General features: G+C 50.1%; 1 protein-coding gene across 1 annotated transcript in view; it reads left to right on the forward strand.

Annotated features, from left to right (window-relative positions):
- DNAH9 (dynein axonemal heavy chain 9) overlaps positions 1–25166 on the forward strand; it is a 339411-nt gene that overhangs the window by 157262 nt on the left and 156983 nt on the right. The window contains exons 37-41 of the mRNA XM_045487400.1: positions 4755–4928; positions 5399–5606; positions 19569–19734; positions 21389–21491; positions 21970–22209. Coding sequence (XP_045343356.1) covers positions 4755–4928; positions 5399–5606; positions 19569–19734; positions 21389–21491; positions 21970–22209 — 891 coding nt within the window. The remainder of the gene's footprint in view (positions 1–4754; positions 4929–5398; positions 5607–19568; positions 19735–21388; positions 21492–21969; positions 22210–25166) is intronic.

Raw genomic sequence — 25166 nt, forward strand, 5'->3', positions numbered from 1 at the left:
TTCAAAGGGGGGAGAAGCAGAAAGAGAGGGAGAGAGAGAGAGACAGAATCCCAAGCAGGCTCGATGCTGTCAGCACAGAGCCCGACGTGGGGCTCGATCTCATGAAGCGTGAGATCATGACCTGAGCCGAAACCAGGAGTCGGACGCTTAACCGACTGAGCCACCCAGGCACCCCAACAATTAATTTAGAACTAACAACTAGTTTCTCTTTCGTTTTCACAGACCCTGGCTGCTAGCATCCACCCTACCTCCCTCCGCTCCCTAGCATGCTCTTTTGTGGTCCACATTCAGAAAGCAGCTCTCCCAAGCTCCTGGGATGTGTGCCTTTCTCCCTCTCCCTGTCCCTCCCCTCTCCAGATCCTGGTGGGAAAGGGGGAATTCCCCAGGGCAGGACAATGCCTGAAACTGGGAATTGGGCGTCTGAGAATCTCACACTGCCTCCTGCAGTCCTCGGAGCTTCTCCGTGGACTGCTTCTTGGAGGCAAGGACTCCGGCAGGATGGATGAGACCTCACCAAGTCCAGAGATCCAGAAGGCATAGGTCACTTCTTTCCATCAAATGCACACCCTGACCTTTCAGCTGCTGAAATGTCAGACAGCAACCACTGTCGGGCTTCTCCCCCGTTTCAGTGCTTAGTAGGCAGTGGCGGGGTGGGGGCAGTCAGGATGAAGACTCTTGGTCAATTTTTCTGTGTCTGAATACATTTTAAATCCACTCAACTCTTTTTAAAAAGCCCAGGAGAAAGCGTCCTCCCAGGCATCCCGGAGCACTTGGAACTGCAGGTGGCCATGCTCGCACATGGGGAAAGGACACAGGAGAAAGCTTTTAGCAGCAGGGAATGCCCAAGACCCCTACCCAACCTGCATTCAAGCCAAACACCAAAATTAGCGCTATAAATAGCAAGATAGGAAGTTGGCCAAAGAATTCACGTCAGGAACACCAGTGGTGCTTAATGTTTGAAAAGCTGTCATTAAAGCAAAGCACGAATTCAGCATGCAGCCCGTACCTGAGTGCCAGCTGCAAAAGCAAAAGAACTTGGTGCTGGAGGAGGTTCTCCCTAAAGGACTTTGCAGGGGATCATGGGTAGTGGCCTCTCAGAAGCAAATGACCTCTCGGAGAGCACGTGCTCTGGAGACCGGAAGCCTGGGTTCGGCACCACGTGCTTTGGAAGTGGAGCCTTCTGAGTTGTGGTCTTTTCATATGTAAAAATAGGAGTAATTTGCCCTCGCCAGGCTTCCTGGGAGCGCAGCAAGGATCAGATGAGGTGATGTTACAGCCCAAGGTCTTCTACGGTGTACGGGTGCACCTTAGTGTCGTCAAGTTCAGAGGACAGAAAGGGAGGGGGGACCGCAGGACTGTCCAGATCCAAAGGCGATGGGGATTTCTGAAGGCCACCTCTTCCTTAAGGTCACTGCTGCAGAGACACCCAGAGAGCTGAACTGAGAAAGAGCTGTTGGATGGCTCAGCAGAGGTGACCTTGTGTTTAGCGTCCAATTATGGTGGAGGTGAGGCCAAGTGCTGGGTTACAGGGATGAGGCGATGTTGGTGTGGCCCAGCCCACGGCGTGGCCGTTAACTGGCCACGGAGCTCCAAGTGGCCTTGGCGGCAGAAGGGGAAGACGCACCCAGCCTGTTTTCTTTTCTTTTTTTTTTCCTTATTAGAGTGAATTTTATTTTATTTTTTTTATTTCAGATTTTTTATTTTATTTATTTATTTATTTATTTATTTATTTATTTATTTATTTTTTTTAAATATATGAAATTTATTGCCAAATTGGTTTCCATACAACACCCAGTGCTCATCCCAAAAGGTGCCCTCCTCAATACCCATCACCCCCCCTCCTCTCCCTCCCACCCCCCATCAACCCTCAGTTTGTTCTCAGTTTTTAAGAGTCTCTTATGTTTTGGCTCCCTCCCACTCTAACCTCTTTTTTTTTTTTCCTTCCCCTCCCCCATGAGTTTCTGTTAAGTTTCTCAGGATCCACATAAGAGTGAACACATATGGTATCTGTCTTTCTCTGTATGGCTTATTTCACTTAGCATAACACTCTCCAGTTCCATCCACGTTGCTACAAAGGGCCATATTTCATTCTTATTCCTTGCCAAGTAGTATTCCATTGTGTATATAAACCACGATTTCTTTATCCACTCGTCAGTTGACGGACATTTAGGCTCTTTCCATAACTTGGCTATTGTTGAGAGTGCTGCTATAAACATTGGGGTACAAGTGCCCTTATGCATCAGTACTCCTGTATCCCTTGGGTGAATTCCTAGCAGTGCTATTGCTGGGTCATAGGATAGGTCTATTTTTAATTTTTTGAGGAACCTCCACACTGTTTTCCAGAGTGGCTGCGCCAGTTTGCATTCCCACCAACAGGGCAAGAGGGTTCCCGTTTCTCCACATCCTCACCAGCATTTATAGTCTCCTGATTTGTTCCTTTTGGCCACTCTGACCGGCGTGAGGTGATATCTGAGTATGGTTCTGATTTGTATTTCCCTGATGAGGAGTGACGTTGAGCATCTTTTCATGTGCCTGTTGGCCATCCGGATGTCTTCTTTAGAGAAGTGTCTATTCATGTTTTCTGCCCATTTCATCACTGGATTATTTGTTTTTCGGGTGTGAAGCTTGGTGAGCTCTTTATAGATTTTGGATACTAGCCCTTTGTCCGATATGTCATTTGCAAATACCTTTTCCCATTCCGTCGGTTGCCTTGTAGTTTTGTTGATTGTTTCCTTTGCAGTGCAGAAGCTTTTTATCTTCATGAGGTCCCAAAAGTTCATTTTTGCTTTTAATTCCCTTGCCTTTGGGGCTGTGTCAAGTAAGAAATTGCTACGGCTGAGGTCAGAGAGCTCTTTTCCTGTTTTCTCCTCTAGGGTTTTGATGGTTTCCTGTCTCACATTCAGGTCCTTTGTCCATTTTCAGTTTATTTTTGTGAATGGTGTGAGAAAGTGGTCTAGTTTCAATCTTCTGCATGTTGCTGTCCAGTTCTCCCAGCACCATTTGTTAAAGAGACTGTCTTCTTTCCATTGGATATTCTTTCCTGCTTTGTCAAAGATTAGTCGGCAACCTGTTTTCTTCTAAAGGTGACCTTCGCCTTGGTTTTTCCACATAAATCTACAATCTGATTTTTAAGGGACGTTGAAAATCTTGAAGGATTGTATCCATGAGTCAAAAATAGGTTTTTTCCTCCAAGGCTTCCGGTCGCAGAGCACATTACTGAGAAGGTCCTGCACCCCCTTCGTCTGAATTCGTGTCAGAATAAGAACACACAGATCTGTCCGTCTGTATCGGGACTTGTTTCCGTTCTCATTCCAAAGCAAGAGAATTCAGTCCTACTTACCCAGTAGGCAACAAAATGAGCTGCCCCACTGGCCGCAAGCCCAGAATCACTGCCCACGCGCCCAGCTTCCTCGTCTGTCCCGCCCTCCGGGAACATTTCCCTAAAATGTCCAGTCTGGGTCTCTTTTTAGGTTTCCTTTTTGGGGATTTTTCCTAGGTCTGTATGCTCAAAGAATGGGCTTATTGCCAGTAGTGACGGGTATGTTATGGGGTGCGTGCATGGGCGCGTGCACGCATGTGCCCGTGTCTGGCATGTTTTGGCTTGGACATAGTAAGATAATTTTAAAAAATTTTTTTAATGTTTATTTATTTTTGAGACAGAGACAGAGTATAAGCAGGGGAGGGTCAGAGAGAGAGGGAGACACAGACTTGGAAGCAGGCTCCAGGCTCTGAGCTGTCAGCATGGAGCCTGACGCGGGGCTCGAACTCATCAACCGCAAGATCATGACCTGAGCCGAAGTCGGACGCTCAACCGACTGAGCCACCCAGGCGCCCCTATAGTAAGATAATTTGAGTACACCGGGAGCGCAGCCCTGAGGGGCTCGTGATCTAACACGCGTGCATGTGAATCACGTATCTCTACCTATTCCTTCCGTCAGAAAGACCAGTTTAGCTTTGTCTCTGCTGCTCTTACATTTTAGAAATTTTAGCTCTTGGGGCACCTGGGTGGCTCAGTCAGTTAAGCGTCCAACTCTTGATTTCGATTCAGGTCACGATCTCGTGGTGTCGTGAGTTCAAGCCCCGCATCAGGCTCTGCGCTGGCTAGCGGATCCTGCTTGGGATTCTGTGTCTGTCTGTCTGTCGTCTGTCTCTCTCTCTCTCTGCCCCTCCCCCACTTGCACTGTCCCTGTCTCTCTCAAAATAAATAAACTTAAAAAAAAAATAAATTTTAGCTCTTGAAGGAAGACCTTCAGAGTCCTCGGAAGTTCTCTTTTCTGGGGTGCTCATTTCACAGCTGACACTGAGGCACAGAAGGAGGTGAGGCTCTTCTCACGCCACCACCCTGCACCCCCCAGGTGCCAACAGCCTCCATTTGTATCCGTTCCGTCCCTAACCGCCCCCCTGGAGTTGCTGGGTCTCTGCGGTCTGGGAGGAAGGGGGTCGATCTGTCTTTTCATCTTGCGGTCATGGGACCCCACTCTTTTCGGTGTTCTCACACCCCGTGAAGAGTCTCAGATGCACAGTGCCGGGGGGACTCAGCCGCACGGTCGAGCGGTGGCACTCGTGTCCCCGCACTGATGCGCCTCGTCAGGGCTGGTCCCCAGGGAAGCAGCATCCTTCCTGGAGAAGCCACTCCATCGGGCAGGTCTGCAAAGCCTTTCGTGGCCCCGACCTTCTGCCCGACGGCCGGGCAGTCTGTCCAGGCTTCGCAAGCTCCGGAGAGCCTCGTCTCCTGACCCGCTTTGTTCTGGCAGCTTGCGGACCACCGGGAAGAGTTCAGCAAGTGGTGGCTCGCGCATTTCAAGACAGTCAAGTTTCCCTCCCAGGGAACCGTCTTTGACTACTACATAGACCCGGAGACCAAGAAATTCGAGCCCTGGTCCAAGCTCATCCCCCGGTTTGAATTCGACCCCGAGATGCCTCTGCAGGTGAGTGTGGCCGAGTGACCGAGGATGTCTGCTTGTGCCGAGGGTCCGTAGCGGTCCTAGTCACAGTCCGTTATCGGCCCTCAAGTGTTTTAACCTTGCTGGCAACCAGTCACGCCCAGCGACGTGCTTTTCGAGAGGAGACTCTCGGTGCAGGGAAGCCACAGAAACCCCGCAAAGACTAGCTAACTTGATTCGCAGACTCCAGCGGCATCCTGGGGGCGGAAGGTTCTAAAGCGCGTTAGAGAGGCCACAGGGAGGCAGACGGAGCTGGCCGAGGAGGGAGGGGATCTCTCCACCCCGAGAATGAACTCCCGGAGTGGTGTTAGCGTGCATGCGAAGGAAGGCGCCCCTGCCCCAGGTAGCGAGCCAGCGCCCCCTCGCCAGGGGGAGTCCCTCTTCTGAAATGTTCCGGAACGTTCCGCCCCGCATCTGTTTCTCCCACGAGCCTGCCCATCGTGTCCTCCCCGCAGACTTGCCTGGTGCCCACGGGCGAGACCGTCCGAGTGTGCTACTTCCTGGAGCGGCTCCTGGAGCGGCGGCGGCCGGTCATGCTGGTGGGGACCGCGGGGGTCGGCAAGTCGGTCCTGGTGGGAACCAAGCTGGCCAGCCTCGACGCCGAGGAGTACCTGGTGCAAAACGTGCCGTTCAACTACTATACCACGTCGGCGATGCTGCAAGGTGAGGGCCGGAGCGCGTGGAGGGTGGTGTGGGGGCGTCTGAGTGGCCACGTGCCCCCGACATGGAGCCGGGACAAAGCATCAGGCACCTGTTGGGGTTCCCCCGTGCCCCCCCCCATCTCCTACATTCCTCCCGGGCCAGGAGTCGAACACAGAGAGGTTCAGCACCTTAACGCCAAAGAAAGTGGGCATGCACAGAAGCATTTCCGTAGGCTTGTAGACTGCTGGCACAGGAAGTGTCTCTAGAGAGCATTTCCTTCCCGTCTCGCCTCCCCGTATCTCCTAGATGGGGAAACTGAGGCTCGGGTAGAAGCGCGCGATTGCCCAAGGTCCCCGTTAAGCAGCAAGGCTGGCATAGCACATCCAGGCTTCTGAGCACGAAGAACATGCTTCTCACCGGGAGCTGACACGCCGGGCTGCCGAGTGGGCACGGGTCCTCCAGGTGTGGCTTCAGGGTCAGACGCTCGCTGCAGGAACGTCCCCCTCGCCAGAGGCACTTTCTCCTTGACCCTCACAACAGGGTCTCCTCGTATAGAGAAACACTCATCACATGAACCCTGGAAGAAGCTTCCTTTTGACGAAGCGCCCGAGCCAAGCTCCTGACCAGAGGAGGGCGGTGGCAAGGCTGGGGAGAACCCAGCTCTTCCCCCTGATGCCATAACTGGGCCGTGCTTCCCACGTGAGACCCCGGTGCACGCCCGCATGTGGAATGCCACGCACCCGGCTGTTTGCACACCGGCCAGTTGCAGGCCGTCACTTGGTACACGAGGACGAGCCCAGCACTCTCCCTGTCCGACATCCAGGCCAGCAGACTTGCAAACTGGGCTTTACTCTGACCACCTCTTGCCCAGCCTGGACAAGCTGGGCACCCAGTGCTCCCGTGGCCCCTCCCAGCGGGATCCCCAGAGTCAGCCAGTGTGGTCTTGGCGGGGTTCCGCGTCCACAGCTCCCACGTGGAGAACAGCTCGCCTCCCTCCTTCCTCCTGACCATCCCGCCGGGTCTTCCGAGGCCCGGGGCCCAGCCAGCTCCGCGTGCTGTCGGGGGCACCAGTGTCTGCTCCCTGCCTCTCAGAGCAGTTAGGCACCCGCACGCCTGCACCTGTCACCCCTCGGTGACAGGCCCTCCTCCGCCTCTTTGTCAAGAAAGCCTCGGGGCTCCTCCCCCTGCTGGGCTCATGAATGCTGCCCAGGGTCCGTCGCGACCCTAGTGCCCACGTGAACCTGAGCAAGTAAGACAACACGAAATGAGGAAGGCTCGTGGCACAGATTCACTAGTGGGTCGGTGACGTGAGCGTCTTTGAACAGCCAAAGAACACCTGCGTTTTCTTTGTTGCTCTTGCCCCTGTAAATGGCTGCGGGCGTCACGCGCTTTGAAGTTTCATCTGCACGATTAACGCTTTTTTTCTCCGGCACCTTGTAAAAACTGCACAACCACCCAGACACACCTATCCGTTTCTGTGGCGGAAATACTCCCACCTTTGTGGTGGTCACCCTCCATGGTATTTGCACTTCCCAGGCAGAGTGGGTGACAATCATTCAGATATGATGAGTTTTGAATATCCTCACCTTTGTTTTTTTTGGAATATAATGTAATTAGTTGTAAGCTTATTTATTTTTTAATGTTTTTTTTTTTTTTTTTTTTGAGACACAGAGACAGAGGAACAGAGTGCGAGTGGAGGAGGGACAGAGAGGGGGGGGAGACACAGAATAATCCAAAGCAGGGTCCAGGCTCCGAGCTGTCATCACAGAGCCCGATGGAGGGCTCGAACTCACAGACCGGACTGTGAGATCACGGCCTGAGCTGAAGTCGGACGCTCAACCGACTGAGCCACCCAGGCACCCCTAATTTATATTTTATTATTTTTTTTATTAGAGAGTGTGTGCACACGAACAGGGGAGAGGGTCGGAGGGAGGGAGGAAGAGAGAGAGAGAGAGAGAGAGAGAGAGAGAGAGAGAGAGAGAATCTCAAGCAGGCTTTGTGCTCAGCATGCAGCCCAACACAGGGCTCAATCCCATGACCCTGGGATCATGACCTGAGCCAAAAATCAAGAGTCAGACGCTCAACTGACTGAGCCACCCAGATGCCTCATTATCTAATTTATTGTTTAAATACCGGCTGTGCTTAATAATCCAGCTTGCAGAATTCCCTCAGTGTTAACCATGGGCTCTCACTTGCTTCATCTCTCTTCCGTGAGACCTTGGCCACCATCATGGTATGCCGTGTTGTGGCCTTGCATCGTGGCCTGACATTGCCACGTTAATGCCCGGCGGTGGCCGTAAGCGGACTTCACGTGCCTGTCTGGCTCACTTGTTGACCCCGTTTGTTCCTGGGAGAACATACCTGCCCTTATTTGCAAGCCTGGAGTCCGGTGACCGACCAGATTATGAGCTCTGCCCATTTGCTCTGATTCTTAAATCTATGATCGGTAGGCTAATATCAACAAGTGACATTTATCAAACATTCATCAAGTATGTGTCAGGTGCCAACCTGAGATTGGAAGCTGACCTGTTTTTATTTATTTATTTTGCATAATTTTTTTTAAAGTTGATTTATTTTTGAGAGAGAGTGCGCGCATGCAGGCAGGGGAGGGGCAGAGAGAGAGTGAAAGAGAGAGAATCCCAAGCAGGCTCCACACTGTCTGCGTGGAGCCTGACGCGGGGCTCGAACTCACGAGCCGTGAGATCGTGACCTGAGCCGAAAGCGACAGCCAGGCAGTTAACCGACTGAGCCACCCAGGTGCCCCGGAAGTTGACATGTTTTTAGATCATTTCATCATTTACAGCCCCATAAAGTAAGTCCTTGTATCATCCCCGTGTTGTAGATGAGAAAGTCAAGGCAGAGGAGTTAAATAAGCTCTCCGAGGCCATGCCGAGAGTGATGATGGAGCCAGGGTTTGAACCCAGACAGAGTCTGTGCTCTTTTTTTGTTGTTTTTATTTATTTTTGAGACAGAGAAGGTGCCCGGGAGGGGCAGAGAGAGAGACAATCCCAAGCAGGCTCCATGCTGTGATTGAGGACGCTGACACGGAGCTCTAACTCATGAACCGTGAGATCATGACCTGACTCAAAGTCAAAACTTCAACCAACCTAGCCACCCAGGCGCCCCCAGAGCCTTGCCCTTAACAACAAGGTTACATTGGCTCCCTGGTAGGAAAATACCACAAAAACTGTAATAAATATTTGCTGTTATTACTATTACCGTTCGTGGTATCATTCGAGTATTCTGGAGGAGTTGTTCCCTAGAATGCTATTGTCAGGTTTCTGCATGTAAGCAAACACTTTAAATAGTAAAAATTCATAAGCAAGGAAAGGGAGACGAGCTGTTTGCTCTTCTCCCGGGTCCTCTCGCCCGGACCTCTCCATCTTCTCCTGGGTCCCCAACCTGGAAGGTTTTCTCCTTCTGTCCTGGTGAAACACAGAGAATTATTCAGAAGAGTCAGCCTGCTGTCAGATGGGGCCAGGATAACACCGGCCATCACTGCAGCTGGACACAACACTCCTGTGTCCCGTTAGCTCCCTAGTGGCCTCTTGGTCCCTTCCGTCCTCCACACTAGAGTTGGGTGAAGCTTCTGCTGTCCAGAAGCAGCCAGGAACTTGGGACTAACCCAGAGCCCAAGAGGAGCAGCATAAAGGCCACAAAGTCCACGCAGCAGAGCTCATACCCGTGACTCTGCAAAAAAAAAGAAAATGCTGAATTCCCTTACGTGGAGCCTCATGCCTCTTTCTGTTGGTCACAGTCCAAACTACTTTGTTTATTTGGCCTCTCAGCCTAAAACGTTTTAGAAGCAACAAAATGGCGGGAGAAAGGATGCTGATGACGCTTAGGAAAAGGGGAGCCAGGAACCTGGTATCCCAGAGGGCAGAGAACATTTCAGAAAGGAGATTCTCAAAGGGCAGCTACCCCGGTCTCAGACAAGAGGCAGATTCTCCCACGCACATCCTGAGCCCAACGCTCTTTCTGCAGCCGAGTGCCTCTGTCGCCTTTTGTGCCTAAGAGCCTGCGTAATTACGAACAGATCCAGTGTGCTGTGGTGTATGGTCTGCTTCCCGGGGCAGGTAGTACACCCAGACAGGTGTGCAAGATGTGTGTGGGGCCACTTCAGACCCGTTATAAACACACATCAAGCCCCACATCAGGCTCTGCGCTCATAATGCAAAGCCCGCTTGGGATTTTCTCTCTCTCTCTGCCCCTCCTGTACTCACACTGTCTCTGTCTCCCTCAAAAGAAATAAACCGGGGTGCCTGGTGGCTCAGTCGGTTGGGCGTCCGACTTCAGCTCAGGTCATGGTCTCAAGGTTTGTGAGTTCGAGCCCCGCATCAGGCTCTGTGCTCACAGCTCGGAGCCTGGAACCTGCTTCGGATTCTGTGTCTTCTCCTCTCTCCACCCCTCCCTTGTTCATGCTCTGTCTCTATCTCTCAATAATGAATAAATGTTAAAAAAAAATTAAAAATTAATATAAAAAATTTTTTAATTAAAGAGATATAAAAGTATACATATATATACACTCACATACCTATGCTTATATACACTTAGGCTATTTCAAGAAGCACACACAACTGATAACAGCAGGTGCCCCTGGCAAGGAGAACTAGACGCTGAGAAGGAGCGGTGGAGAATTACTTAAACTTTTTTTTTTTAATTTTTTTTTCAACGTTTATTTATTTTTGGGACAGAGAGAGACAGAGCATGAACGGGGGAGGGGCAGAGAGAGAGGGAGACACAGAATCGGAAACAGGCTCCAGGCTCTGAGCCATCAGCCCAGAGCCTGATGCAGGGCTCGAACTCCCGGACCGCGAGATCGTGACCTGGCTGAAGTCGGACGCTTAACCGACTGCGCCACCCAGGCGCCCCTTAAACTTTTTAGAAATTATGAAATAACTCAAGCCTGCAGGGAAGGACAGAAAATAATGTAACAGATGCCCATGTACCCACCACCCAGATTTCACAGACGTTAAAGTTGTGTCATTTTGCTACAAATCTTAGCAGTAAGTACAACCAGCACACCACCCCCACCCGCCTTCCTGCCCCTCATCGACCAAGTACTAAAGTTGATGTGTATCATTCTGAATCTCCACCTTCTCTTAGGTTTTTAAGTTCCAGCCAACACGCGGCATAATAATAGGTCCAAGCGTCCGATAGGGTGATTCCACTCTTCCATACAACCCCCGGTGCTCAATACAAGTGCACTCCTTAATCCCCATCTCCTCTTCCGCCCCATCCCCCACCCCCTCCCGCCTGGTGACCCTCGGTTTGTTCTCTGCGGTTGAGAGTCTATTTCTTGGTTTGTGTCTCCTCCTTTCCCCCTTGACTCCTTTGCTTTGTTTCTTAAATTCCACCTGTGCGTGAAACCAGATGGTGTTTGTCTTTCTTGACCTACCTCGTGTAGCGTCATGCTACCTGGTTCCATCCGTGTTGTTGCAAGTGGCAACATTTCACTCTTTTTTATGGCTGAGTGATATTCCATTGTGTATATGTACCGCCTCTGTATCCATTCGTCCCTCCATGGACACTTGGGCTGTTTCCACAGTGTAGCTACTGTGTAGCTAGTGCTGCTATAAACATTGGGCTGCATGTATCCCTTTGAATTAGTACTTTTTATATTCTTCAGATAAATACCTAGTAGTGCGGTTGCTAGATCGTAGGATATTTCTGCCTTTAACTTTCTGAGGCACCTCCATACCGTTTTCCAGGGTGGCTGCACCTTTTTGCATTCGCACCAACAGTGCAAGAGGGTTCCCTGTGTCCGCATCCCATAAACACCTGTTGTTTCTTGTGTTGTTGATGTTAGCCCTTCTGACAGGTGTGAGGCGATACTGTGGTTTTGGTTTGTGTTTCCCTGGTGACCCGTGATGTTTCGCAAAATGGATTAAAGACCCAAGTGTGAGACCCGAAACCATCAAAATCCTGGGGGAGAACACAGACAGTAACCTCTCTGATGTCGGCCATAGCAAATTCTTTCTAACCTCTTTGACGTCGGCAGAGCAAATTCTTTGTCTCCTGAGGCAAGGGACACAAAAATAAAAATAACCTATTGGGACTTCGTCAAAGTAAAAAGCTTCTGCACAGTGAAGGAAACAATCAACAAAACTAAAAGGCAGCCTACTGAATTGGAGAAGGTATTTGCAAAGGACATATCCGATAAAGGGTTGGGGTCCAAAATATTTAAAGAACTTATAGAACTCAACACTTAAAAAAAAACAATCCAGTATAAAGTGGGCAGAAGACATGAATAGACATTTTTCCAAAGACATCCAGATGGCCAACAGACACATGGAAAGATGCAAACTTACAATTTTAATATATACATGTACCCATAAAAAAACACAATGTTGTGTTGTATTTACATTTTAAATATGTGATCATACTGAAAGTTCCTTTGAGAACTTACTTTTTTAATCATTATCCGTTTTGATGCGTGTAGATCTATTTCATTGGTTTTCACAGCTGCACAGAATTCCATTGTAGGAATAAACCACAGCCCGTTTATCCACATTCCTACTAAAGGCGGTATAATTTTTTTTTTTTGCCATTTTCCCTTTAAAAATGCATTGTTGGCTTATAATTGACATATAACACATATGGCACATATTAAAGTATAACAATTTGAGGGGCACCTCAGTGGCTCAGTCAGTTAAGCCTCCGACTCTTGATTTCGGCTCAGGTCATGAGCTTACGGTCCATGGGTTCAAGCCCTGCATCGGGCTCTGCGCTGACCGCACAGAGTCTGCTTGGGATTCTGTCTCCCTCTCTCTGTCCCTCTCGTGCTCGCACACTCACTCTCCCTCTCTCAAAAACAGACATTTAAAAATAATACTAAAGTATACAATTTGAGAAGTTTTGAGATACTTACACACCCCCGACACCATCACTATGGTTGAAATAATGAGCATATCCATCACCTCTGGAAGTTTCTGGTGTTCTTGGGCAATCCCTCCCTCCCTCCCTTTCCACCCTGCCCATGCCTAGGCAACCACTGACCAGTTTCTATCGCAGTCAGTTAGTTCATATTTCCTAGAATTGCCTGTGATGGAATCGCACAATACATGCTTTTTTTCCCTTTCTTTTTTTTTTTCTTTTTTTTTGGTCTGGCTTTATTCACTCGGCATGATTTTGAGATTTGTCCCTGTTGTTGAGTGTTTCAATAGTTCATTCTTTTCATTTTTGAATAGCAAGATGAAATATGTAAAAAACTCACAATGAGTCCTACCATAAAGTAAATGCTTAGTAAGTGGAAGCTGTTACTATAATAATATTAAAACCATTCCTGAATTTAAGAATCTATAACTATTATGCGATCATTTCTAAAACCCCTCACTGCCAAAACATAAGGAACCCAGGTAAACCCCTTTTGCTTTGGAAAGGGGGTTTAACTTCAACTATACTAAAACAAAAATAATGTTGGGGCATCTGGGTGGCTCAGTCGGTTGGGCGTCCGACTTCAGCTCAGGTCATGATCTCACGGTCCGTGAGTTCGAGCCCCGCATCGGGCTCTGTGCTGACAGCTCAGAGCCTGGAGCCTGTTTCAGATTCTGTGTCTCCCTCTCTGCCCCTCCCCCACTCATGCTTGCTCGCTCTCTCTCTCTCTCAAAAATAAATAAAAACATTAAAAAGTTTTTAAAACAAAAACGATGTTTTGGTAAGAAAGGTTCTGACGTTCAAATGGGAAGTAACCCCACCCTGCAGGTCAATTCATGGAGGTCTGCGGGGGGATATTTTACAGTTGACGGATCCAGCTAGCCCATCAAATGCCCTGTTTCTCAAAGTCAGATGTTCTTTTATAGAGGACGCAGCTGGTTAATAAACCCTGCACCCCTTGTGTCTCATCTCTTCCAGCTCTGGGGTCTCCACCAACTATGGTTCTCAATGCAGGCCCAGTAGTCTCAAATACAAATGGGGTTGTGTTTCAAGGCATTCCCATGGCTCACCCGTGGAGGCAACACGTGCTTTATGTGCTGTTTGTACTGTGCCAAACATTGAGCTCAGGGTCCCGCCCCTTTAGTGCATTTAACCCTCCCCATCCAGTGAGACACCATGTCAGCAATGCCTTTGCCACGCAGCAGAAAATCTGACGGCAGTGACGTGGACAGAATTTGTTTTTCACGCAGCAAGAAGTCTTGAGGTAGGCAGTTACTAATGCGAAATCCGTGGCTCAATGATATCGATGCTATAATATCTATTCTCTTAGCTGCTTCCTCAGGTTGGCAGAATGGCTGCTGCTCCTGCCATCACATCTGCGTTCCCAATGGAACAAAGGAAAAGATAAAGGAGAGAGTTAGGGCCCATGTCAGGGAACGAGAGCTCTCCAGGAACCCCGGTGACCTATACATGTGTCTTCCCGTTCAGAACTGTGTCACAGGGCCACCCTCGCTGGAAAGTGACTCAGAGAGGAGGATTTTGGAAACGGTGTCCATCACAGATCTGACAGTCTCTGATTTTGCAAGATGAGAAAAATGAGGCTTAGAGGTGTTAAGGGACTTCCCTGAAAGTCCCACAAGGAGTTAAGAGCCAAGCGGTCTTATTTGGTCGGCTTTGATGAGATTCTAGGTCAGGCTTCTTGCTTTTCACGCTCGAATGCCCACTTTGCTTCCGTTCATCTGATATCTAGAGCACATGGATGGTCTTCCCTTTGATAGTAAATCAAATCGGCCCTTCGGGTAGTCATCGAAAGACTCAGATTCCAACTGACTTCTCTCCAGCAGCTGCCCAGAGCACAGATCAAGAACACTGAACCCTCGCGTTGAGGGAGGCAGGGACCCGCCCTCCTCCTATCCTTCTAAACCCGCAGACCCACTGCAATGCTTTCGTTTCCTTTACTGAGTTACAATTTAATGATCCACCCTTGGGCTTCGCTGAGGCTCAGGAGGATGAAAGATAACTTTAAGTTACTGTTACATCTCCTGTAAAACGCCCATTGACGACCTTGCTCATCCTGCAACCCGATATTCCTTTAGGAAGTATCCAGGATACATGCCCGCTAGAATTCAGCGCCTGGAAAAATTTTTTTCGTAGAAAATTAGAAGTGGATGTGTACCAGTAATCCAGGATGTCGTGGTTGCTGTAACTAAACACAGGTTTAGTTCTGAGATTTCAGGTAGGCGTGAGATACATTTTTCTTTGGTTACAGTAACCCTGTCATCTGGATCATGGGTCCAGTCACGTTTCTTTTCCTATATGGCTTTGGAATCCTTGGTTAGTCTCCTTTAATTGGTCTGTTTTATGTCTGCAAATACTTGAAGCCTCTCTCGTTTTTTTTTTTTTTTTTAGAAAATATGAGTAATTTGGGGTGCCTGGGTGGCTCAGTTGGTTAAGCGTCTGACTTCTGATCTCACAGTTCATGGGTTCAAGCCCCACGCCAGGCTCTGTGCTGATAGCTCGGAGCCTGGAGCCTGCTTCAGATTCTGTGTCTCCCTCTGTCTCTGCCCCTCGTGCACTCGCTCTCGCTCTCTCTCAAAAATATTTTAAAAATTAAAAGAAAATATAAGTAATTTTTAAGACTAAAAGAATTTGCAATGACCCATAGACAAGACAGTCTAGAAAGCGAAACAGGAGAAGCAAAGAAACGGACCAGGCATCGAGGGACTTATATCTACAGCGTAAAGAGAGGAGGCTGAGGATGATGCGCTTCACGATTCTGAATTCTCTTGCCATCCACCTGCAATTTAAATGATTCGTTTAACAAATATTTGAGCCCTTAATTACACTCGTTAGATAGGAGCTCAGGCGTCTGAATCTCTGTGCGATGTGAATCTCTGTAACCCATTCATTAACAGGTTGAGGTTAGACAGGACCCGAAAAGATCCGGTCGAACCCTCAACCCGGGGAGCCTCGCGCTTCCATCATTACAGATAGCTCGTCCGCCTGTCTTTCAAAAAGGAGATGACAGGAAATTAAATCATGAAAAGATCTGTCACCTCGTGGGCCAGACACACGGCTCAGGATAAGCGGAGGTGGCTTCAGAGTATAGGAAGCATAGATTTGAGACGACAGAGAAACCACTCCATAAATTTTGGTACCTCCAAATTATGGGACACGGTGCAGCAATTAAAATCATGTCTTAGGAGGCTATATTATCATATGATGTTTACGTGGATGGACAAAGTATACACAAGCAGAATATGCAAAACTGATTTTGTAAAGGAAAAACCAAACAGACCCAATAGACTGGAATGAAATCCGCCAAGATCTTGAAAACAGTGGCTCCCGCGAGGTGATCGAATTACAGGTAATTTTCGTTTTCATCATTATGATTTTCTCCGTTTTTTAATCTTTATGGAATGAATATGTATTACTTTTACAATCACGCAGAGCATGATTATATTTGGAAGGAATAAATGCAAAGTCCGTGCAGTATAATGGAAATGTCTCAACACATGAAAAACTAGATGGTGTAGAAAGAAAATAGCTCGAAGCAAAGGAGAAGTGGTACAAAATGAGACGTGATTAATTACTCACAATCTCTGTCAAAAAGCGTGGCCAGGCGGTGGGTTCACGAAACCGGGGATTTCTCCAGCGCAGAAGTCACCTTGTGACAACGTTTAAGTGATTTGCGACCCAAGGTAATCCAGGTTAGGGCCACTTGGTGGCTGTGGGACCTGGGACAGAGTCCTTTATTCTCTCTAAGCCTCTTGCTTCTCTAGAGTAAGTGGGGGAGAGGCAGAGAGGGAGGGAGGGAGGGAGAGAGAGAGAGAGAGAGAGAGAGAGAGAGAGAGAGAGAATCCCAAGTAGGTTCTGCACTGTCAGCATGGAGCCTGCGGTGGGGCTCAAACCCTCGAACCCGCTCATTTGTTAAAAGATTTTTAACACATGATAGGGCTGCTCTGAGGGGTCAGTGATGACAGGCGTGTAATGGGCTCCATATAGAGCCTTTAGCGATGCGTTGCAGAAGAACAGACATCCTACTCCGAGCTCAGAGACCGTAAGAATCTGTGGGACAGGGGTGGTCAAGGACAGACATAAACAGGGGCTGGGGTGTCAGGGCTTGCCTGCGAGGGCTCTCTCTCGGGGTGATATGCAAGGTGCATCAGCCTCAGTATCTACAGACCTGGATCCTCACTCGGCAAGGTACGCAAACAACCTCAGCCTCTGTGTTCTTAATTACGACATTGATATAACGTATCTTTCTTTGCTATTCCTGGGGCTTACCATTCGCTCCTTCCTTAATTTTATGAATGTCTTTCGGACACCCTACTGTGTGCGAGATAAAAAAAGCAGAGAAAGATTTCCTGTCCTCATGGAGTTTATAGTGCGGAGGGGGTTAAGGTGACACACACACGATACGTAAGTTGAATGTATGGCATTCTAAGTGGTGATGCGTGTCACAGAGAATAACGAAGCCGGCACAGAGAACTGGGGTGAGGGGTGAGTGTGGGCTAGAGGGCAGGCAAGGGCTCACCGAGAGATGGCATTGGAGCAGGTTAATGTCTGATGGAAGCGAGGGAGGAAGCTCTGTTGGAATTTGGGAGAAAGGATTACCGGCAGGGAGGACGACAGCCAGCGCAAAGGCCCTGTGGCAGCGAACGTGTCGGAACAGGATGGCTGCAGCAGAGAGAGTGAACAGGGCAGCCTCGAGAGAGAAGAACCGAGATGCGAGGTTTGTGGACGGAACCACACTGGCTTTTGCCCCAGGGGCGTTTCAAGCGGGAGACGGGCAGGATCTGATTTCCAGCCGGCGAGGGTGCTCCCGTCTGCTGCTTTGAGAACACCGGGTGGCGAGGAGATCAAGGGCGAAAGCAGGGAGGCCCTTGGGACGATGTCGTGGCGAGCAGGTGAGAGCCGCTGGGCAAAGGGCGGTCGCGGCGGACACGGCGAAATGAGAACGGATGGGGACCTGCTTGGAAAATGCACTCGATCTTAGACCGCTCGCTGGTGTTGCGATCTCGCAGAAGCAACTGTGTGAAGAGCGGAGAGTAGCAGGTGCCGCGCGCGGCCACAGGCGGGACACCAGCCCGTCCGAGGGGAGACGTTCGGTGAGCTGATGAACTCGGGGGGCCCAGGTATGGGCCTGACCGTCAGGACTTGTCTGCGATGGTGCAGGACCCTGAAACGTGAGGGGACGATCACATGTCCCTTGTGCGTCTCGCGCGTGGGATGCCTTCACCATCAGCTTACGTCCACCTGCTTCTCCGGTTCTGCCTGGAAACTGTCACTTCCCGCCCTGCGTCCGGGAGGGGAGTCGCAACAGCGTCTGGCCGCGTAGGGAGCAAAAACACGGCTGCCTTTCCCGAGGAGGGAGTCCTCCCTCCCTGGGGGACTCAGCGGCATCCTGCTGGGATGGTCCGAGGCGTTCCCAGCCCGCTTCTTGCAAACTGATGTGGTTTTCTCCTCAGTAATCCTTCAGAAGCACGGAGAGCTGGACGGACCCAAATTAGAGGGGTCTGCTCCATTCCAGGGGTCGATTTGAATATCCCTCCTTTGCGGGGAGGAGAAAACAAGTCTTCCTAAGAAGAGAAGTTACGAGAAGGCCTGTTCTCAAAAACGTGTCCTTGGCAGCCCATTAATTATATTTCCTTTTGACAGATCTTGCATATGGTTGTTATATCTTTAGGGGGAGAAAGGTGTTGGGTGATTAATTGGTTGATGGTGTATGTTAATTGGATGCTAATTACACTGAAATCTAATTCGTATTTGAAACCCTTAATTTAACTGAGGACCAGACAATTAAGAATCTTCAGGCTTCTCGAAGGGACTTGTCTTCCTCTCTGTCACCTCCAAATGTCTGTTGACATTTTCTCGTTGTTTACAAACTTGTTTTTCAAGGGAAGACTCACGCTTCTCCGAGCTTCCAGCTATAATAAGACATGTCTGTTCTTGCCATACATATTTAATTGCTTTACTGGGGGGAAAAAATGCACGTATCTCCACTCTATTACTTAAGTTTGTTCCAAGCAAGTCCCGTCACGCTGGACTACGGTGCCGTTTGAAGAAACACTTCCTAGAAGAGACTCGTTCTGTACTGAAGTCTCTGGAAAAGCACGGAGATGCTCTGATAGGGTCCTGGTGACCCGAAAGCAGTGGAGGAGCCCTTGGCATTGCTGGAAGCTTCCGGGCAATTCTCTGCTCCTGTTCCCACTCGGGGAAGACCCCACCCTCACCCCCACCCCCACCCCCACCTGGGAGATGAATACTCTGAGAATATGCTCACAAAGTATCCCACAGCTCCTGGGTTTTGTTTTTAATGTATTTATTTATTTATTTTTGAGAGAGAGAGAGAGAGAGCAGGGGAGGGGCAGAGAGAGAGGGAGAGAGAGGATCCCAAGTAGGTCAGCACGGAGCCCGGCGCGGGGCTCAAACCCACGACCCGTGAGCCGAAGCCAGCTGCTTAACCGACCGAGCCCCTCAAGTGCCCCCAGTAGCTCCCGTTTGGTACCCCAGGTGTGGAAGGGGCCTCCACCCACGCTGATAAGGGAGCCCCGGCCTCCACGCTCCTGTGCTGTCTCAGCCAGAGCGGCCAGGTCTCCCCACAATCCGATTATCTGGAGATTTCCTCGAGGGTAGAGTGCCACGCCTTGAGACCGGGAAGGTATCTTCTGTTTCGACTCTCTAAGCAAAGAAACCTGGGGACCCCAGGTACGATCGGAGGAGCCTGGGCTCTGAAAGTTAACCGTCCCAGACTTGTACCCTGACCTCCCCTTAGAAGAGTTTCTTTGTTCTTCCGAGCCTCAGTTTCCTCCTCCGTGAAATGGGATGCTAAGAGGAATCTGGCACCGACGTTGCAAGAATTAAACGAGATGGTGTGCTTTTGTAGAAACCCGAGAGGGTCCACGCCTAGTGAGGTGTTCGGTGCCTGGTCTACACAGTCACCCTTAGTGCCAGGCGGGCTCCCGCTTCACCTCCGGTCCCGTAATACGCCAGGACTTAGGCAGGTGCACGCTGCGCCACGGCTTGTCCTTGGCACTGGTTGTGTCTCCGCACTGGCCTCTGAGATTCGAACCTCCTTCCCTCACCCACTGGCTCTCCCCTCAGCTGTCCTGGAGAAGCCTCTAGAAAAGAAGGCCGGCAGAAACTATGGCCCCCCAGGCAACAAGAAGCTGATCTATTTCATTGATGACATGAACTTGCCTGAGGTGGATGCCTACGGGACCGTGCAGCCCCACACCATCATCAGGCAGCATCTGGACTATGGCCACTGGTAAGCACACATGTGCAAAGGGCCTGGGGCCCGCGGGCTGGGGGGGGGGGTGGAGGGGAGAGGCCTAAGGCAGAGCTGAAGGCCATTCCCCTGGAGCCCCAAACTGCAGTTTAGTGCTGGTGCTGGATGAGAATCCCAATAGCAAACCACAGTCCCCACAGGACTGTGTCCCCTGGGATGCACTTTCAGACCCAGGAATCAGTACCGACATGGGAAATTTGGTCAGGGGACATACTGAGCTGTTATCTAAGGGGGGAAAAAAACCTACTTTTTTTTTCAACATTCATCTCAAAAGTTGCCTTCTCCAAACCCCCAAAGCAGAATGAACCTCTCCTGTCCCCCGCTGTGGTCCCAAGTCCCTGAGCGGGTACTTGAGCGACAACCGCTAACACCCTGTGTGGTGCACATGTGTCCGCGGGTCTGAACAGCCTTTGTCCCTTTCGGGGAAATTCGCAGAGTTTGTTATTGTCTCCGGCCACAGCGTGATTGTTGACGGCAAAAGGTCTGAACTTGCCAGAAAAAAAAAAAAAAAAAAAGTCTGTGATTGGAGACAACTTTGGGTCGCCTTCCTACCCCACGTCGAATTAGCTGCTGAGAATTCGGGGAATTCAGAGAGAAGCATGGTTGTGATGGTGACCTGAGTCGCCTTTCAGCCATCGCTAACACCTTCTGCGGGATGCCTGCCGTGTACATCCCCCCACAGCGTGCACACCAGCATCTGGGCGGCTCGGCTGTACAGGAACAGATCGATCTGACACACGAGTTTTACTTTAGATTCGTGGCCACAAGCCCAAAGTGGGCAGTAGGAGCTCTCTGGAAATCCCGCCCTGCTGCCTCAGCATGTTTGCATTTCCACTCGCGGCGATGGCTGCTTCAGACCTTCTGTCTGTCCTCAGACTTCCCGCCCCACCTCCGCTGCTGACCATGGGTACCATCTTTGTTTCCTGCCTCCGTAGCTGTACGAGAGCCTCCTTTCCTCCCTCCTCCTGACCCACCTTTCCTGAGGCCAAGCCGTCACCAGCCTCTGGTTCTTCTCTCCCCCCGCCTCCTTCAGCAACTGCCTCTTACCTCCTGATTGGCTCCTACTCATCGAAATTGAGACTCACCTAGATTTCTTCTATTGCATTCAAAAACATGATTTTCTAACTGATGACCCATTCTGTCTTCCCACGTAGCCAAATATCTCTATTTCCACTTCCCCACTTTCCCCACCACTGCTCACTCCCTGGTTTTTGTTTCCTCCACTTTACTGAATTTTTCCTGCTCAACTACTAACTGTATCTTTATGTGAGACCTGACAGACCCGTTGGGTCAACTGTCTTTCAGATTCTCTTTGACTGCTCTCTCCTCTTGGAAGGAACCAACTTCCTTTGGCTTCTGGGCTGCCGTACCCCTCTAATGTCCCCCCCCCCCCAACCTCTTAGACCTTTATGGCTTCTTTTTTCTATGATCTTTCCATAGATGTTGGATCCCTCAGGATTTGGGCCCAGCCTCTTATCCTTTTCCGATCTCTACCAATGGATCTAGGCTTTTTTTTTTTTTTTTTCCCACCACCCAAGCATATAAATGATAGGATACATCCACCTCACCCTAACAAGGCACTCACCTGCCTGGGCCGTCACCCAGCTCTCCCTGTGGTTTCTGACTGTTCCAGGTATGACCGGAACAAGCTGTCCCTGAAGGAGATCAGGAATGTGCAATATGTCTCCTGTATGAACCCCACTGCAGGCAGCTTCACCATCAACCCACGGCTTCAGGTATGGGAGGGAGCTGTGGTACCTGAGTCCTAAATAAATACTAGCTCACCAGGGCCCACATCCCTCAATGCCAAGTAGCAACTGGTCCTTCCCCCGTCCAGCCTCTCAAAGTGGCGAATCATACGGGATGCTGATTTGCATTTCTGGGGAGACAAAGAAACTCCTAGACCCAGAGCCATGAAGCTTTTAGAGCTGGAAGGGGCCATAGAGTTCATCTGATTTAGCTCATTCTTTGGAGCGGGAAAACATCAGAGAGATGAAATGACTCTCCCAAGGTCGTGGGGATATCCAGTGTCAAATCCTAGTTTGGGCTCAGACGCTCTGAGCTCAAGTTCTGTTCTAAGTTCGGGTTCAGTGTGAGAAGTGTGATCGGAATATAGAATCCAAAGGCCTCATAAGAATTCCTCGTTGCTCTACCCAGAGCCCCAAGAGGCGATCTTGACTCTGACCCCTGGTCCCTGTCTGTTCTCTCGTACAGCGCCACTTTAGCGTGCTTGTCCTCTCCTTCCCTGGGGCAGACGCCCTGGCCTCCATCTACTGCACCATCCTGACTCAGCACCTTAAGCTTGGAAACTTCCCAGAGTCTCTGCAGAAATCCAGCCCCCAGCTCATCAGTCTGGCCCTCACCTTCCACCAGAAGATCGCCACCACATTCCTACCCACAGCGATCAAATTCCACTACGTTTTCAATCTCCGAGACCTCGCCAACATTTTCCAGGTGAGTCCATCTGTACGGAGATACCCTAGAAAGGCTCGCTGATAATCTGGGCCCTTCCGTTCTTGGTAAAATAACAGCACCAAACCCTTACGCAAAGGCGCCGTTCGTACAGAATCATGAACACAATCAGGTAAATGGGGCCACGGGCTCCATGAGGAGGGACGTCAACCAGGTAGAGTTCTGTTTGCCAAAGACATGGTTTCCCAGGACACATTTCTGAGTTGGCTCCTTTGGGTTGGAGAAGGCTCAGCATCTTGAAGAAAATGCTACATACTGATTCCAGCATGCCAAGGAAGGAAAGAAAAGAAAGAAAAAGAAAAGCTACTTTGCAGGCCCTGGTGGTATACCATGGTTCTTGGGAACAAAAAGAATGTCCCCCGAAATCAGGCGGAATAGATCCGCTTCCTGAAAAAGCCACATCATAGTATTCCTAAGGTAGTACCTGCCAGCCTCCTGGAGGCCTCTGTTGTCAAACTCCAGCTTCCTCTCCAGGCCACAGCCATTGCAGATTCTTCTAGCTCTTTCTCCTCTGCATAGCGATGGCCTGTCTCTGCCCATTGCCTTCAGTTGCTTGACCCTTCGCTGTCAAAAAACCTCCAGAGGGCAACGCAACAAAGCCTGGTCCCCTCTTCCTCACAGGATGGAGTCTGCAACTTTCCCATCTTGGGCAAGAACCTGAGGAGACCACTTTTTGGACACGGTCCTCCCCAAGTTGGCAGGAAGGATGCCTTTTACACCAAGCAGAGGCCACACCTGTAGGGGGCTGTCAATGCGATCGGGGAGTGAGACGTGACCCTCTGTGGTCAGCACATGTATTAATTACCCAGGACGCTACCTGTCCAGATCCTGAGAACATAGGGCCTGTGTGGTCCAGCCAGGACCTTTGGTTGTAAAAAGCAGAAATCTTCTGACCGTTAGTTCAGAGGTCTGAGAACTGTGTCTGTAGTGGCTTTACCTAGAGAGACACTGAGCTTCCCCACGTAAGGACCAGTCTCTGAGTACACACTTAAGCTACCTCAGGACAGCACTGTGGGCCACATACCTCCTGAACACTAACTCTGCTAAAAAATGAGGAAGCAGAGACCCCCAGAGATTCCCCAAATTTTCCTGGGAGCACACAGCCAGCCGGGGAAGGGACTGGAACAAGAAGCCGGGTCTTTTGGGTTCCTGGCCAGGACCTCTTTCCTGCACACCATTCTGTCCTCTTCATCCGCACTTCTGGAGAGGCGAACAAGCATAAGGTAGCAAGAAAGACCCCACTCCAAGCCCGTAAAGCCTTCAGGTCTGTGGCTCTGAGGCCGGGACGATGGCACAATTTGTACATGCCCACTATTCTCTCTCCTCTACTGAGTATTAATTGAGAAAGACCTCTTTTATCACATACTATCTCTCTTAAATCTCACCGCAGCAGCATGAGGTGAGAATGTCCCCATCTGTACTTTTCAAAGTCAAGAAAGGAGCTAATTGGGTCAAATTCGCATTGCTCATAGGGCAGAGCTGAAGGGAGAAGGGCATTAGATCTGGTTGACCAGAAGCATCCAGCTCCTGCCTGGACAGACACCTTGTCACCCGTACGCTCTGAAACGCACTCATGACAACCCTTCGGGACCCACATTATTATCCCAATTTAACGGAGGCTCAGGGAAGTTACCAGCCAGGTGACAGCACGAATGGTCACAAAGGCAGAAAAGCATAGACAACATCAGTGGAATGCGTAACAGGCGTCGGGCCATGGGGGATGGAAAGTGAGGGGAAGGAGGTGGTCGTGGAGAGACAGAATTGGAAAGATCATTTGAGGCCAGAGTGGGCCCTCATAAAAAGTCTGACATTGGCCTGTAGCAATTATGGAGCACGGTCCTGGGCCTTTTACATCTATTAGCGAATAATTGAATCCTTGCAACCATCGTGCAAGGCAAAACAGCGATTATTTCCAATTTGGAAGGGACACACTGAGCCACAGACAAATCAAGTGCCTTGAGCATGATCCCATCACCGGAAGGCAGCATCACCGACGTCCAAAACTAGAATGTTCAATTACAAAACGCTCACCACCATATTCCAGCCTTGTTTCAGTGGCGGCCAGCGTAATGTCAAGGAACTGCCAAGGAGGGGGGTATTGGCCTGGGGGCAACGTCTCCTGTTCCCCCTGGCCTGTTTCATTGGCTGGCTCAGGCAGGCTGAGTGGCAACCCCCGGGGCCCTGTTTGCCTGCCTGTCTGCAGCCTGCCAGCTGTCAGCCACCTGCTACCACGGTGGGAAAATACATCCCCCATTGGAGCACCTGCCTCCCTACAACCATCCAGCCCCTACCCTCCTCCTCCAGGGGGGAGTTTCAGGCTCCCAGCTTGACCACAGCCTCCCCTGGCTACTTGTCTAATGGCCTGATGGAAGCACCTAGGGGGTGGCTGGATGCCTGGTAGGAGCCAGGCATCACCTCCTTCCAGTGTGACCTACAACTCAGGAATTCAGACCCTCTCTACACTTCCCTGACTCTGTCCTGACCAGGACACCATCTGAGAAAGCTCCAGGTGGCAGAAATCATCAACTGCTCCCATCTCAATGCCACACGTAACTAAGGTGGGGCAGAATTTGTGCTTGACGTGCTCATGTGGGTGAGTAGCATACCTCACTGTAAGGGACAGTCCAGGAAGTCGGGGTGCCTGGTGGGTACTTCTCCCTGCCCTCTGCATCTCATACGGCTCATACCGAGGAGAGCAAAGAAGAGAGGTCGAGATGTGTGTGGGGGTGGGGCCCAAGGGACCTAACGGAATTTCTTCCATTTTTAAAAATACACTTTTATCAGAGTACAACATATAAGTAGGAAAGCCCACAAGTCATAGGCACACAGCTTGGTTAGTTATTACAAAGCCATCACACCTCTGTAACCACAAGAAATGGATCAAGATCTTCAGATCAAGAAATAGAACATTCCCTTGGGGCACCTGGGTGGCTCAGTCA

Source organism: Leopardus geoffroyi, chromosome E1 (genome assembly GCF_018350155.1).
Source record: "Leopardus geoffroyi isolate Oge1 chromosome E1, O.geoffroyi_Oge1_pat1.0, whole genome shotgun sequence".
Classification (NCBI taxonomy): domain Eukaryota; kingdom Metazoa; phylum Chordata; class Mammalia; order Carnivora; family Felidae; genus Leopardus; species Leopardus geoffroyi.